The sequence below is a fragment of the Podarcis melisellensis genome (genome assembly GCF_964234715.1).
Source record: "Podarcis melisellensis genome assembly, chromosome: 4".
Classification (NCBI taxonomy): domain Eukaryota; kingdom Metazoa; phylum Chordata; class Lepidosauria; order Squamata; family Lacertidae; genus Podarcis; species Podarcis melisellensis.
In genome coordinates, this window is record NC_138531.1 from 92,777,851 (window position 1) to 92,794,437 (window position 16,587).

General features: G+C 42.6%; 1 protein-coding gene across 1 annotated transcript in view; it reads left to right on the forward strand.

Annotated features, from left to right (window-relative positions):
- The first annotated feature begins 106 nt into the window (after positions 1 to 106).
- The window catches only part of PRCP (prolylcarboxypeptidase), a 28,063-nt gene continuing 11,582 nt past the window's right edge, over positions 107 to 16,587 (forward strand). Inside the window, exons 1-2 of the mRNA XM_081909944.1 lie at positions 107 to 371; positions 15,715 to 15,855. Coding sequence (XP_081766070.1) covers positions 213 to 371; positions 15,715 to 15,855 — 300 coding nt within the window. The 5' untranslated portion in view covers positions 107 to 212. The remainder of the gene's footprint in view (positions 372 to 15,714; positions 15,856 to 16,587) is intronic.

Below are 16,587 nucleotides of genomic sequence, written 5' to 3' on the forward strand. Positions count from 1 at the left end.
AGGAGGGCGGGGTTTAGAGCGAGTTGGCACCTCCCGCCCCTCCTCCTACTCCTTCCCTCACCTCCCAACGGATTTGGTTTTGGTTTTCCTCCCGGCAATGGGCGGAGCCAGGAGCAGCCTCGCGCCCTGCTCCCTCCGTTCCCCTGGCCCCGCCCTCACGATGCTCAGCTATAAAAAGGGCGGTGCGCGGCTGCGGCTGAGGTAGTCTTATCATGAGGCTTCCGGCGATACTTGGGTTGTTGGAGGCTGTGTGCCTGGTTTCAGGGGGCGGCGTCGTCCCCGGACCCCCTTCTTTCCACACGGCGTCCCGCCCCGACCCCGGCCTCCTCTATGACTCCCGCACTTACCGCACCTGCTATGTCACCCAGAAGGTAAGGCGGGGAAGAGCGGGTTCGCCTCAGCGGAGGGGAAAAAGCTGATAGGCATATACCTAAAAGTTGTTGTTGTTTAGTCGTTTAGTCATGTCCGACTCTTTGTGACCCCATGGACCAGAGCACGTCAGGCACTCCTGTCTTCCACTGCCTCCCACAGTTTGGTCAAACTCATGCTGGTAGCTTCGAGAACACTGTCCAACCATCTCGTCCTCCTCTGTTGTCCCCTTCTCCTTGTGCCCTCCATCTTTCCCAACATCAGGGTCTTTTCCAGGGAGTCTTCTCTTCTCATGAGGTGGCCAAAGTCTTGGAGCCTCAGCTTCAGGATCTGTCCTTCCAGTGAGCACTCAGGGCTGATTTCCTTCAGAATGGATAGGTTTGATCGTCTTGCAGTCCATGGGACTCTCAAGAATCTCCTCCAGCACCATAATTCAAAAGCATCAATTCTTCGGCGATCAGCCTTCTTGATGGTCTAGCTCTCACTTCCATACATCATGACACAACCTTGATGGCAGAAAGTGAGGAGGAATTAAAGAACCTTTTAATGAGGGTGAAAGAGGAGAGCGCAAAATATGGTCTGAAGCTCAACATCAAAAAAACGAAGATCATGGCCACTGGTCCCATCACCTCCTGGCAAATAGAAGGGGAAGAAATGGAGGCAGTGAGAGATTTTTCTTTCTTGGGCTCCATGATCACTGCAGATGGTGATAGCAGTCACAAAATTAAAAGACGCCTGCTCCTTGGGAGAAAGGCGATGGCAAACCTAGGCAGCATCTTAAAAAGCAGAGACATCACCTTGCCAACAAAGGTCCGTATAGTTAAAGTTTACATGCATATATTTAAAAGTAATAATACTAGCCATAATTTTCTTATTAATAGTCATTCATTAATAATAATTGGTAACTTATTGATAGTTTGCTCTTGGTAATAAATGAACTGATATTAAATCAATGACAATAGTTTCTGAATAATTTGTTAATAAGTTTCCCATTAACAATAAATTAATGTTAAATTAAATATTAAACTATTAAATTTATTATTGGTAATTTATTAATAGGAATTTACAATATAACTGCAGTTCAGGTGGGTCAAGGTCCCTTCCTCCCTGGTGCAACAGAGCCATGTTTAAAAATAAGTTTGGAAAGTGACAAGCATTGAAATGAGTGAGCCATGGGAAAACATATAAATCAGGATGGAGATGGGTTTGAATGCTCAGTAGTGTCTAATTGCCCCCTAAACAAATTGGAATATATGGTCAGCAAAGATGGAAGACTCAGTGAAAATGGGATATAATCTAATCTCTGTGACAATGTTTGTGCAAGGAGGTCAGGATGAGTGTAACTGGAGGGGCCCAGTGTCAAGTCAAGTATTCTTACATACTTAAAAAGGACTGGTACAGTGGTACCTCGGGTTACATAAGCTTCAGGTTACAGACGCTTCAGTGTACAGACTCCCCTAACCCAGAAATAGTACCTCGGGTTAAGAACTTTGCTTCAGGATGAGAACAGAAATCGCGCAGCCACGGCAGTGGGAGGCTCCATTAGCTAAAGTGGTGCTTAAGGTTAAGAACAGTTTTGGGTTAAGAACAGACCTCCGGAACGAATTAAGTCCTTAACCCGAGGTACCACTGTACTTGCATTTTTAAGAAGACTCCCAGAGTGACTCTCAAGGATCAGTAATAAGACTGCTCGTGTCTTCAAGTAGACAGTCCTAAAAAAAGAGATACAGTAGGTAAGAGGAAAAAGATTTGGAGGGAGGAGGAAAAATGCATACATACTCTTGACACTAGTGTTTCGTTTGGAAGGTGCTTAATAAATTTCATTGCTGGCAGGGAGGGGGTGAAGCAAGCTTCTTGCAATTGCTTCATCTTTGGGTGGCCAATGGAGCCACGTCGACTTCACCCTTGTGCATCATGTTCTTCCAGGAAAGCTGGTGGTGTAATCTCGCAGTGATGCTTGGTCCCTGTTTGAATGACAGAATGTGCTTTCTCACAACTGTCGCCCCAGGCTGCTGCTTTCTTACATAAAACTTAGATGAACTCATGGTTATTTTGTTTTTCAGCAGTGATTAGACAAGTGCTCTCCAGAAACCCACAACTAGGGCACCAAAGCAAAAGCCAGCAACTGGGTTTCAGCTAACTATGGTATTTCTATTTGGCTAGGAGGTGTCTTCAGTTAGCCCAGCCAATTTTCCGTGACACAACTGCCACCCTCTGCTAATGGAGCCTTATGCCCTTCTGCTTTTGTGCAAACTGTGGTCTCTCCCATCTACTTAGTCAGTTAACACTTACAAAGACAAGTACATAAGAGGGATCACACCACAGGCTTACCTGGTCCGGCATTCTGTTTTCACTGTGTCCAGTTTGATGCACATGGCATATCGTAAGCACAATAGCACTCTCTCTCCTTGATTTTCCCAGCAACTGGTGTTTAGAAACAGAACCATTGTGCCTTATAAAACTTTTTGGCTATGAGTTCGTCTAATTTTAACCTATCCTGTCATTATTAGTTTGCAGGTTTCTTGGGCTTTTCCTATTAACTAACATCCTCTGGTTGTTGCTCTTATATACACTTGCAACCCAATTGAACATGTTGCATGCTTGCTTAGAAGAAAGTCCCGGAGAATTGTGCTGTAAACTGTTAGTTGATCCATAGGAGGGGGAGATTAAAAACTCAGTGCCAAAAACACTAAAATTTCATGAGTTTCATCAATAGTAGCCTTGTAAAGATTGATGAGATTATAATGTATGTGAAGTACTTTTGAACATAAAACCCGGCTATTGGCTGTGACTGTTAAGTGAACTTTGGATGCCAGGTAAAAGCTTTTCTTTTCTGCCAGGTCTTACATATTTAATTATCCGTGGCCCTCAGTGGGTGGGATGTGCCTTTTTAAAAATAGGAATGTGTTTGTATCTTGTACTCTTTTAGTTCTGTGGTGGTTTTAATGCATATGCTATTTTTTGTAAGTCACCTTCAGATGCATTTTGTAAAACAAAAATAATAAGTTCATGGAAAAAATGAAGTTGGGGGGAATGACAGGTGGGTTAACCTGTTCATTTGTCAAAATTTCCCTGTAGAGTGGGACAAGATGCTGCCCTAGAAAGATTGAGCACCCTGTGCATCACTTCAACATTTTTTTTTGGGGGGGATCACTTTTTTCCTCTTCCCCATGTATCTGGTTTTGGGCACATGGGTGTGGCTTGGGGAAAACGTTCTCATGAGCTGAATGAGGAGGGCTGGTGGGCCACATTTGGCCCCTTCCCCTGGGCTAAAATTCAATAATTTATGTTGAGAGATCATGTGGAATCTGTTTCATGTTTATCTTCGTGGAAATCACATGCCACCGGAAAATGAGGATGTGATTTGGAGAAGTCATGGGGACAGCACATAACTTGAAACTTGGTATTTAAATGCATTCTGCTTGCCTTGAGACAATCAGTGTAATGAACTCTCCCATGACTGATAATTAAGGTATGACTCTTGTCAGTATGGAAGTCTGTTTATTTAACTAGTTTGAGGTGCTGAGATTGGAGTGATCAAACTGATCAGAGGGTCAGGACAAAGCTTGAATTACGACTTGTACTTTTGTCTTAGAATGAAGCAGCACAAAGCCCCAAGCTATTGTAGCTGTGCCACAAGGGAGGCAGTTGCCTGGCAGAATACCAGATGATCACCTGACTAAAGATAGTTAATGTGTAAATCACATATAAATATGCCAAGGCTGAGAGCCAGTGTGGCATAATGCTTAGAGTGTTGGACTTTGACCTGGGAGACATGGTGACCTTGGGCTAGTCACCATCTCTCAGCCTAACCTACCTCACAGGGTTGTTGTGAATATGAAATGGAGAGGAGGGGAACCATGTACACCACTTTGAGCTCGTTGGAAGAAAAGGTGGTATAGAAATGTAACAAATAAATAAATAAAGCTGCACATGTAGACTTGGAACAGACACACTCAGATGGTGTATGCATATATTGGGAACCTTTTTGTATTACGACATAACCATATTGGCCTTGCAAATGAGCACTGAAGGTGTGTGTAGTCTCCCAACTCCAGAATCCAGTTGTGTGAAGTTCCTCTTCCTCATAGCTCCAAGAAGGGCTTGCATAGTAGCAGGAATTTATTATGGAGGCTGTTATGCACTAAGAGAATGTGACCAGCTCATCAGTAGTGGGTGGGATAGACCAGATTGCTGTCTGGAGACGGTTGCTCTTTACTTCAAAAGTGCAGGAAGTTGGCATGGCTCTTCCATTAACAACATCTGAAGCAGACAGTGATCTTGGGTTACTCTACCTTTCAGAGCTACTATTAGTAGATTGGGACCTGCATACATTTTTTCCTTTGGTTTTTAAGGGTGTTCTGGGGTGGGGGATGGATTTTGCATTTTCAAAGTTGTTCAGATTATCCTTTCCTGACAACTTGCACTTGGCCAACATTTTCTCCCCTAGAGGTGCAGTAACATGCCCTCCTTTGTGTCTGGTTGCTTAGGAGAAAGCTTTACTATTTTAACAAGGCTAAAGGCAAGTTACAGGTTTTAAGTAGAAGGGCCAACTGTTTGGATCATGTGGAATTAGCCGTATAATAATTTTATTATTTGTACTCTGCTGATTTGACTGGGTGCCCCAGCTACTCTGGGTGGCTTCCAGCAGATATAAAAACATAATAAAACCCTAACCCTTCTTGTAATATAGCCCAACAAACTAAAAAAGCCTTTCAAGTAGAAACATGGATCTTTGTGTTTCTGTAGATGTAGCAATGCCTTGTCCCTGGGTGGCTCAGTAAAAATAACTCTAGGGTGGAAGGAAAGATGTTGCAAGCCAAATTGCTTATTGATTTAATAGGTGTCTTGGACTGCCTGCAGAAGGGAGGAGAGCACATGGCAGTTTCGCTTGCCATCAATTTGTTTTGACGGATGTGTAATTAGTGTTTTTCCTGGTTTCATACATGAAAGTAATTATGCACAGGTGCAAATGCAGTCTTCCATTCTCCCAGGCAGTTAAAACAGATGGCGCAGATCACCTTCATCAGAATGCTGTAGACTCAACTGTGCAGTGTCTTAAAAACTGCACCCATGAACCATGAAGAACCTTGAAATTTCATTGTGGATTTTTCAAAAGAAGAATAGTAATGGCAAGCATGTTGCCACATTAGTGTTGCCAGCTTTCCCTTGCAATGTTTTGCTGCAACAGTTTCTAAGGTAGTGCTCTTAATCCTTGAGTTCTTGGATGTTATTGGACTGCAACTCCCAACATCCCCTGCTCCCTTAGCCAAGCTTGAAGAACACTGTTCTAGGGCATGCATAAATGGCTAGGTCTGAATGGAGTATATCCTGGAGTATTACTTTTTAAAATTTCTGTATTGTATTTCATAACTCTCCTCTTACTTTTCAGAGTCATTGCCTCCATCATACACCAATTGAAAGAGGTGTCCGATTCTCTCTATCTTATTCTTAAAATAAGTGATTGTCTCTTAGAGGTTGCTAGCCAGCATTGCTCATATGAGTCCTTTTTGGCAGATGTTTGCATAGTGAGGGACAAAAGAAACTGTGAGTGAAACAATAGGCCTTTGAACAATAGTCCTCGGAAATAGTGGAAGTAGTTGTTTGTGTTTTCTCAGTGAAACTTTATTTTTATGCACTTAATCTGTAGGTCAGACTGCAGACATGACTCTTTAAGGATGTCTGTAATTGAAGAGTTTCCTTTTCATAATTTCCAGCTTTTTCCTTCACTGCAGTGCTTAATGCAGTAACAAAGGCTTAGATATGTGCTTTCCCCCACTTCATCAACCCCCCCCCCCACATGCTGACACAAAAAGCTTGGCATGGCAGGATCCCTTATACCCAGTGGAGGAAAACCTGTGGCTTTTCAGATGTAGGTGATCCTTGACCATTAGCCATGCTGACTGGGACTGATGGGAGTTGTAGTCTGAAACATCTGGAAGGTCACAGCTTCCCCATCATCTTTCTCTTTGGCAGACATGAGTTCTTGCTAGTTGTCAGCTGTACTATGATACTTGCGCCACACTTTTCTCCCTCTAAACCAGGCTTCCTCAACCTCGGCCCTCCAGATGTTTTTGGCCTACAACTCCCATGATCCCTAGCTAGCAGGACCAGTGGTCAGGGGTGATGGGAATTGTAGTCTCAAACATCTGGAGGGCTGAGGTTGAGGAAGCCTGCTCTAAACAATTGGTGGTTAACATAAGATCACCCCACTTTATTCTTGCAGCTGAGGAAGTGACATACACAGGCCTTCCCAATGAGCTACATGGATGGACATGCGTTCAAACTCCCCATTCTTCCATGTCCAATATCTTATTTTTATTAGAATGATGTTATCTTTCCTTTTCCATTCCAAAGCACTTTGAAGGTGGTTACAGCGTCAATAAAGCAATACAGTAAACATCCAAAATTACATGTGGCTACGTAGCAAACCATTTAATTGTCTAAGCTAAACGCCCAGATAAATAAATTTGTCTATTGGTTGATGAAGCACTATCACAGAAAGTTCAATTGCGTTCTCAAATCCAGGTTTCATAATGAAGAGTCCTCTCCTGCATACCCATCAGCTGCTCTTCTGCTAGTAGTGAGATAGAGCAAACTACCCCTCTTTTCATTTCCCTCCCATCTGAGTAGACAAGTAGAAATCTTCCGGCTGAAGATAATGTGTTCCTTAGTTAAGAACCCATGAAGCTGGTGCATCAGCAGACAATTGCAGGATCATAAATTTTTTTATTATAACCAAATTTTCATTACTTCTAATGATCCTCAGCATCACTGGCATGCAAGATGATAATATATTTCTAGTGGGAAGATGTCCCCCCCAACCCCGCAAAAACATATTTTCCCTGGTATTCCCCTGTGGTTTGATCTGCTCAGCTGACTTGTGAATTTCTAACTGCCCTGTGAGTCCTCTTCGATTGCTTTTCTTTCAAGCATTTCATGGTGTCCCATTTTGGCTTGCCTAGGATAGACCTGTGGAGAAAGGAGCTGTCTTCTTACCACTGGGTTTTACTACATAGCCTTCATAATCTTAGTATAAGTGCCTCACAGGGCAGAGAATGCAAGCCTTCATTTAAAACAACTGTAGCTTCAAGCAAGCTATACTGTGTAAGATTACAGGTCTTGGGCAATCACTCTACATTGCTTTCTAGTTGAGGTTCAGTCAGGTACATAATCGCCTTTCCAAAAGCCACAAGGGCTAGAATCTGTTAACTTTTGGGGAGCCAAGCAAACTTTTGAAGGATCAAGATTGTGAAATATAGTCGTACCTTAGTTCTCGAATGCTTTGGTACTTGGACGTTTTGGCTCCCGAATGCTGCAAACCCGGCAGCTTCCAATTGAGTGCAGGAAGTTCCTGCAGCCAATCGGAAGTCATGCCTTGGTTTTTGAACTGTTTCGGGAGCCGAACGGACTCCCAGAATGGATTAAGTTCAACGAAGGTACGACTGTAAACTCTGTAGGGCAAAAGCATGTGTCTGGGCACTCAACACGTAAGTGTGTCACTAATGTGACTGACAAGCTAGTGCTTTGAAAACACGTCCTTTAAGTGTATCTCTTAAAAGAGCAAAGGTTGACTGCAACTTCCTGCTGAATGTATGCTTGGAAGCAAGCCCATATGGGCTGGTTATTGTATAACTTGTGGAATGGCCCCCCAATAGTGAAGAAGTCACAATATGGGCAACTTAACCAGTGGTATTTTATTTTTATTCTTTTGGAAAAAAAGTTTATTGAAGTTTTCACAATACAATAAAAGAAACAAACTAATCTACAGGAAATATAGAAAAGAAAGAAACGAAAGAAAGAAGGAACAGATAAAGAAACTACAATATCCTCCCTCATCACTGTATCTTAACTTTCAACCTCTACAGAGGAAGGTGTGCCCTCCCAGCTCTACTTGGGCTCATTCCACTCTTATGCAGTGGTATTTTAGTAAGTAAAGGGTCAAAACAGCAAGTAGCATTTAAAGATAATTAACAGGGTAAGAGTAGCAATGGAGGGAGAGCTTTGCTGTTCTTTCCTCTACTGTAGTTCCGAGGGAAGCCCTCCTCTGAAGCTGGAATGGGGAGGAAATCCTGCCACCCATTGGTGCCAATACAGGGATTCATATGTCTATTTCAGCCCTAATCATGTCTACTTTGACCCTAATTCAACATGAGCTGAACTCCTTACTGGAATTATTTCAGTCAGCTTTCATATCCATATACCGAATTAGGATTGTTTCTGTCTGGCTTATATAATATAGGATTATCTATCCTTATTATCTTATCCTTATTTAGCACCTGACATTCCAAGAGAAGGCTGTCATATCACATTGACTAAGCAATACCTTCTTAACAATGGAGTATCATGTTGCTTAAATGTTGTGGAGCCCCAAAACTCATTAGAATGGAAAGGTGTGGCTAGTAGTTTTGTATGGTATGATGGCTTTCCACCACACCCAAGTGTGGAACTCCTGAAGACACCCATTTTCAGTTTGGTTGGAACTGCCCTATGAATCTGACTCTAGAAGAGCTGCCCTTGTAGATATATCCTACTGGATAATAGCTTCTTTGGGTAGCAGAACTAAAAACAACTTTAAAGGATAGTAAACTTTTTGAATGTTCATTGTCACATGTTGAAACCAAACTGCACAAAAGCAAAATTTAGCCGGTGTTTGAAACTCCCATTGTCCTAGGCACATTTTGCGACAGGGAATTTCATTAGCACGAGCAGTTTCTGAGCTCAAAAACAGCTCCCATTAGTGAAATTCCCTGTTGCAAAATGCGCCTAGAACAATGGGATTTCTGAACCCTGTTTGTGTGTACCAGGCTGTCACAGGAAGCGGTGTAGGAGTTCAGACACCTATTTTGAGGAGAGGAAGGCAAACATATGGTCTCTGAAGAAATTAATGGTGTGAGGTTGCATCTTTTGACACTGCTGTGTAAAGAAGCTGTAACCTGAATAAAGCTTGTTGTTTGTAGAACATGGTATGGAAGTGTACATTGTGTTCCTCTGTGAGAACATCTACTTGGACTTCTTGTTCTGAACAACAGCATGTATTTATTAGCAAGCTCCTGGCCTATTGTTTATCTCTGAATGCACCTCTGTATTTTTCTATGAAAAATGATGATCGTGTTAGGGTTGGCAGGAGGCTCCCACTTTGGATGAAATGAATGCCTCTATAGACTCAGGCAGTCTTGATCATGTTAATGGCAGCCTAATATAACTATATCTGGTCTTAGGTTATAGGTAAAGGTAAAGGGACCCCTGAGCATTAGGTCCAGTCATGGCCGACTCTGGGGTTGCGGCGCTCATCTCGCTTTATTGGCTGAAGGAGCTGGCGTACAGCTTCCGGGTCATGTGGCCAGCATGGCTAAGCCGCTTCTGGCGAACCAGAGCAGCGCACGGAAACACTGTTTACCTTCCTGCTGGAGCAGTACCTATTTATCTACTTGCACTTTGATGTGCTTTCGAACTGCTAGGTTGACAGGAGCTGGGACCGAGCAACGGGAGCTCACCCTGTCGTGGTGATTCGAACTGCTGACCTTCTGATAGACAAGTCCTAGGCTCTGTGGTTTAACCCACAGCGCCACCCGCACTTAGGTTATAATAGCCTTTAAAGTCAATATCTTGATGCCAGTGCTGCAATACTATGCAATAATTGACCTTGGTAGTATTAAGTGATGTGCTTCATGAAATACTGAATCATATACAGTGGAACCTCAGTTGTTGGAACACTTCGGAAGCCAAACACCGACAATCCAGAAGTGAATGCTTCCATTTCTGCACATGCCTCGAAAGCCGAACGGTTTCCTAGGCACGTTTCTCCATTTATTTATTTTTTAAAATGTCAACCAGCAATTGTGTCTCGGTTGTCAAACGTTTTGGAAGTCAAACGGTCTTCCGGAATGGATTACGTTCGACAACCGAAGTTCCAATTTAGTAAAAAAAAAAATCAGGCAGGTGCAGGGATGGCTGCATTTGTAATTAAAATACAAGCGATCCCAAGCAAACGGAAACCAGTATGAAACTCTCATTGAAAAACATCCTTGGTTAATCAAAATTTTAGGATGGAAAGAGTTGGTATATTGTAAGAGTTGTTTAAAAATAGTCATGTATTGTGAACAAATCACTGGGGGATTTATTTGACAATAGGAGTCTTTATTATTGTCCTGTAGGGTCAAAGGACTTTGTAGAAGTTCCTATTGGACTTCCCTCTTCCCACTGCCATCTGGGTATCTTTATCAGTGGATTGTGTGCCAAGAGCTCTGCATGACTTCATCAAAGCATTGGAACTGATAAAGCAGCAAAATTATACCATAAAACTAGCAAAAGTAATTTTCCTGTCTTCTAATTCACTTTTTTCTCACATCACCTTATCTCACTAAAATTAAATAATGTAGGTAAGTGACATCAGTGGCAGACTCCTGTAAAAGAAAAAGAAAGGTGTTTTAGTTTTACTTAATTATTTTGGGGAAGTCACATATTCTCAAGCCTTATCAGGGCACAAAGAGTTTCATGAAGGTCACTCAGCTGCTAATGAGTCTTGCATCTTCTTCACCTGGCACATGATCTCAGCTGAAGCCTTGCCAAGCCTTTTGTTCCTCATGTTCCACGAAGGGGTCAAGGTAGACATGGGATTTTCTGCCCTTAAAGCTTATAGCAGGCTTCCTCAACCTTGGCTCGCCAGATGTTTTGAGACTACAATTCCCATCATCCCTGACCACTGGTCCTGCTAGCTAGGGATCATGGGAGTTGTAGGCCAAAAACATCTGGAAGGATGAGGTTGAGGAAGCCTGGCTTATAGCATCCAAGCCTGCTTAAACCATGAGCCACAATCTTATAATGACGAAAGTCTGCTTCTGTTCCACAGCTTCTGGCATGATCACTTTAGTCATGCACACAGATTCACACCCAGAAATGAGATAATAACATACTCTGAGAGGCGGTAGCTGTCCAGGATTTGGGGCAGTTTTCCCATCCCTTGCTACCTGATACTTTCAATTACTGTGTCGAGTGTCTGGAGCACACGCTTGCTGATGAAAATAAATCAAGCCATAAAATCTAATTACTCAGCTATCTATATAAAAGTGCTTACATTTTATGGTCAGTTTTAAGGTTATATATATTCTGGGAATAAGTTTCAAGCAAACGTTAAGCTGGCAGTGTGTATTAAAGGGAAGTTATGATTGGGAAGATGCAGAGGGAAGCAAGAGTCAATTTGCATTTTGAATCCAATATAAACACCATGATGCAATATCTCCTTCAAAAAAAAACATAGATTGAAGATTATCTTTGGAAAAACAGAAGTAGAGCAAAATTTCCAAAGGTGAAAAGGGAGGAGGAAATATGAATGTGTTAGTTTTAGACAAGGATTTATTGAAAGATTGAATCATAGAATTGTAGAGTTGGAAGGGACCCTGAGGGTCATCTGGTTCTCAGGGGGCTGATCCTGTCTGACTGAGGCAGAGGCTTGACAAATCATGGTTTTCAAAATGGGAAGGGTCCTAAAGAATCTATATGCCTCATCCCATGTTACCTACCTTTCGGACCAGATTCCCCCCCTTCCCCCAGTAGCTGTGACTTCACATGAGATGTATACAGACGTAAATCTCAGTTCCCTTATACATCTGAAATTGATGGGTTGGCAAACCAGGTTTTGTCCTAAAATATAACATATATGGTTTAGGCCAGGATTGGAATAGATGGAGGGCATACAGTCTCAAGGCTTGCTTCCATCTTTCAAATTATGGATTGTAGGGAGCTGTTGCCATATCCTCATCCAGCCACACTGGGTGTCAGAGACTCAATTGAAATGGCATCTCTGACAGCTGAGAATATGTGGTGCCAGCATGAACCATCTCCATGTTTTGCAATAAAACAAGGTGACTGACTTTGCGTCAGGGCTTGGCAACTTTTTTATGGCCAGTGGGCACACTTGGCATTTTGGTAGATTGCTGTGGGTACCAGTCATGAAACAACTGCTGAGGGGCATGGCATAATACATGCATACCTTGACTAAAACAATTAAATCTTTTGAAACACTAGTTTTATTCCCCACAACATTCTTTTCACATGGCGCTTTGAAGCCTCTTGCTGACTCCTTTCTCTGTTAGCTTAACTATGAAGGTTGGTACTGCCACGTGGTTATTCTGCATTCCTTAGTCACTGCAACAAGGGTGGATTGATTCCAAGTTTGCCCTCTACTGCACTGCCAGGGAGGGGTGGTAAGTTGTTCCTTGTGTTATTAAGGGGAGGTAGGGACTTTCCTGTCCGTAGGTGGTTCTTATATAGTAGAGAAGGGTGGTTGTATGTGTTTGTAGTTTATGTGGATACCTGAACACTGATCTTTTCCATTTCTTCAGTGAAAGGAAGCAAGCCTGGCCCATGTTCTTGAGCACCCTCTTCATTGCATGCCTGGGCTGGGGAGTTCCTGCAGTTCTTTGAGTAAACCATTGTCCTCACCTGGGTGTGTGAGCTAAGATTTGGAGTGGTAGCTTGGAAAATCCTCTGCATGAGTTTCATGTTCCTCATGATGCTCAGTTGTTGTTGTTGTTTAGTCGTTTAGTTGTGTACGACTCTTCGTGACCCCATGGACCAGAGCACGCCAGGCACTCCTGTCTTCCACTGCCTCCCGCAGCTTGGTCAAACTCATGCTGGTAGCTTCGAGAACACTGTCCAACCATCTCGTCCTCTGTTGTCCTCTTCTCCTTTTGGCCTCCATCTTTCCCAGCATCAGGGTCTTTTCCAGGGAGTCTTCTCTTCTCATGAGGCGGCCAAAGTATTGGAGCCTCAGCTTCACCTTCAGTACATCACTGATAAAGCAGAAGTTCTCCTGGGGTGAGGGGAATGCCTGTACAAAATAAGATTCTGAATAAAAACTACATGTGGAACAATCACCAGAATGGAATAAGTCTTCCCTTCAGTTAGTCATATTCTGTTTTTCCATCCTTCCTTCTTGCCCCCCACTTCTGCTTTTTGAAACTTCCTGCTTTTACTTTAATGTGACTACAGTGACAAAGGTGTTGATCTTTCTTCAGTATCTGGGCCAGGAACTAAAGATGCTTTGTGAAACTGCTTCCAGGCTGGCTTCCTTTTTTGTACGTGTTTTCACAATTTAACTTTCTTCCTCCTTAGCTTTTAAAAACTGGCATGTGGTAAAACTCCACTGATCTAATTCTAGCAAAGGAGTTGCAACCATCTTAGTGTAGCAAACGGAACCAGCTGTTTTGAGACACTTTGAAGAACTGACAAATAGCTTTCAGGTTTGTTTCTTTGTTTGCTAGTACCTGTGAGAGCTTGTGCCACAACATTTGCCTTTAGGGTGCCCTGGAACTATGTGTCACTTGATCCAATTTTGTTGCTGTGATGCAGAACGGACACAAATAAAGCAACCTTGCAAACGTCTATATAGTTAATACCCAGAGATCTGGTTTCCTCCAGGCTCTGAAATGTAACCTCCCCATTCATCTTGCACTAATACTGTAGGCCATTAACAGGTAAAGATGCATCTATATGTATTGCATTTTATGTAGGTAACTTACCTTAGGACCAATGAATGAAAGGCAGTGAACAAGCTTTCTTGGTAGATCCACATTTGATGAGTCTTGTGTATAAGGATCTTTGGACCTTCGTAATAGTGTCTTGACCGACTTTCCCCATAACTCTCGTTCACACATGTCTTTTCCCAAACATAGTATTGTTACGGGTTTGTGGGTGCCCTGATCCCCTCTAGGTTCCCAAGGGCTAGGGTTCGATCAATTCTTTGAGAATTATGATGAGCCGACAGACATTTGATTCAGCAGTGTAAAAATGCTGAATCAACTCTAAACATGCTTCCTAGGGAGTAGTCCTATTGAACACAGTTGAGACTTCTGAATTAATATGCATAGGATTGCTATGTTTAGCTTTGCCACTGTACCTACTCCTGCCCTTCTTGATGTTAAAAAACTTTGATTACATATTTTTAAAAGTAATACTTCGTTTAAAACTGAGATTTAAGAAGGCTTGGCTTGTTGATATGGGCTTGTAAGCTGCAGGAGGATATCCTGTGACTTCCCTGATTCTTTTTACAAGGAGACAATAATATAGACAGGATATGCCCTGTTGCCCTCTACCATGTCTTGTTTGGGACTAGTGTGAATTCTTAAAGCTTTTCCCCATGATCGGAAATCTGTACTAGTTATATTTTGTCCATAGAGTGATATTCCTTTACGCTTGGTTCCAGCACCAGCACCTAAATTGCTCTGGCTTTTGAAAAAAAGCAAGGGATGAAAGTTCCAACATTAGCTATGCTCCACAGAGGGATAATATAGCCACCAGGGGAATGAAATTCAATAGATGAACAAAATGGAGTGTTACATTCTGCAACCTAGGTTTGCTCTTTGCTTACCAAGAAAACAATCTGTATTGCTTGATTCAGTTTAAAACCTTGTCTTGAGCAGGGGTTTGGACTCCTGCCTCAGAAGTCCTGCCATTGCAGCACCATTGCTGTTCTGCACAGTAAGCCTGCAACTTGCGCACAATTAACTTGTGTGTAATCAGCTTTACATGCCTGGCAAATAAATAAACAAATAGGCAGAAAGGGGGTGAGCATCCACGAAAAAAGACTTTGGCAACCCCACCTGCCATTGAACCCAATGTGTTTTGACTATACAGGATTTTGGCTTTAGGTGTAACCGCTGCGTTAATACTGTACTGAATAACTTCTCTGAGTATTTAGTACGGTTTAGTTTTGCTCATGTGAACATAGCCTAGAACTAAAAACAGTAGGAGCCTCAAAGGTGAGCCACTTCTTCAGCACTGTTACTGTTTGTAGCCTTTCTTGAAACATATATGGACTCCCACCTGAGTAGTCCAAATGCACAAAGCTTCAGATCACATCTTTTGCTTTGACTGGAAGAAGGTTTTAGTTTATGCAACAGCTCCATCTACTGTCTTACTCCCATCCCAATCTTCTTTGCTGAGTTTGTTTACTTGAGTCTGTTTCTACTGTGATAGGTTCTGCATGTCTGAATAGCACATGAGCCAGTTGGTGTAGTGGTTACGGTGTCAGACTCGGACCAGGGAGACCAGGATTCAAATTCCCACTCAGCCATGAAGTTCACTGGGTAACCTAGGGCCAGTCACACTCTGCCTAACCTACCTCACAGGGTTATTTTCGGGATAAAATGAGAAGGAGAGCTATGTCTGCCACCTTGAGCTCCTTGTGGGGGAAAGGTGCAGTATGAAATGTAATAAATAAATAGCTTGTGAATCTCATTACTTGGAGAGTTGCAGATAGAATGGTCTAAAATTAGGAAATTCCTTATTGATGAGTTTTACCTGCTTTCCATATCATGAGCTCCCTTCTGTCTCTTGCTGCAGATCGACCACTTTGGTTTTTCCGAAGATGGCACATTCAGGCAACGCTACCTCATTGCAGACCAGCACTGGAAGAGAAATATCGGGTCGATGCTCTTCTATACTGGCAATGAAGGAGATATCACTTGGTTTGCCAATAATACGGTAAGGGAGACTCTAGGATTCTAAGTAGGAACTCTCTTGTCATTTATTATCTGTACAGCTCTTAGAAGACGGTTGGCATTCTGATTTCCTACATATATTTCAGGATTGCAGTATAATAATGGAAATGACTGGATAATCCCAGGAGCCAAAAATATTACATTTGTATTATTTAAAGAACTTTGTTCTAGATGACTTGGAAGTGGTGACAAATCTTGCTGCTGCAAAAATGTATAAAGCAAAAAACGGGGGGGAGGGGAATACTGCTCCATCAGTTTCAGAATGGTAGAATAGAAAATGTCTAACAGAACAATCCTAACTATAGGAAGCTGACAAAAGTTGCTTGAAATATGCCAGCGTAAATTTTGCTTATATCACCCTTTTTGACAGCATATATCCCTGGTTGCCAGGTCATGTGACTGATCTGAATGGAGTTAGGATCCATTGCAAGGCACCCTGCCCAGTTCTGCCCACCCCACTGGAATGTCCATTTTTTCCAGGGCTTATGCCAACATAATGTCCACTGGTCTCAGCTCAGGCAGAGCTTACCCTGGCTGATCTGGGACAAGGGAGTTAGGCTGGTATTTTTCCAGCTGAGCTGGGATGTGGTACTTTTGCCAGCATAGCCTTGGTGTGCTGGGAATTAACTAACTGAGCCAGAAATCCACTGGATCCCAACTTGCTTGTCCTGACTGCTCTTGAGTTTTCTTTGCTCCCTAAATTAACATTACAGAA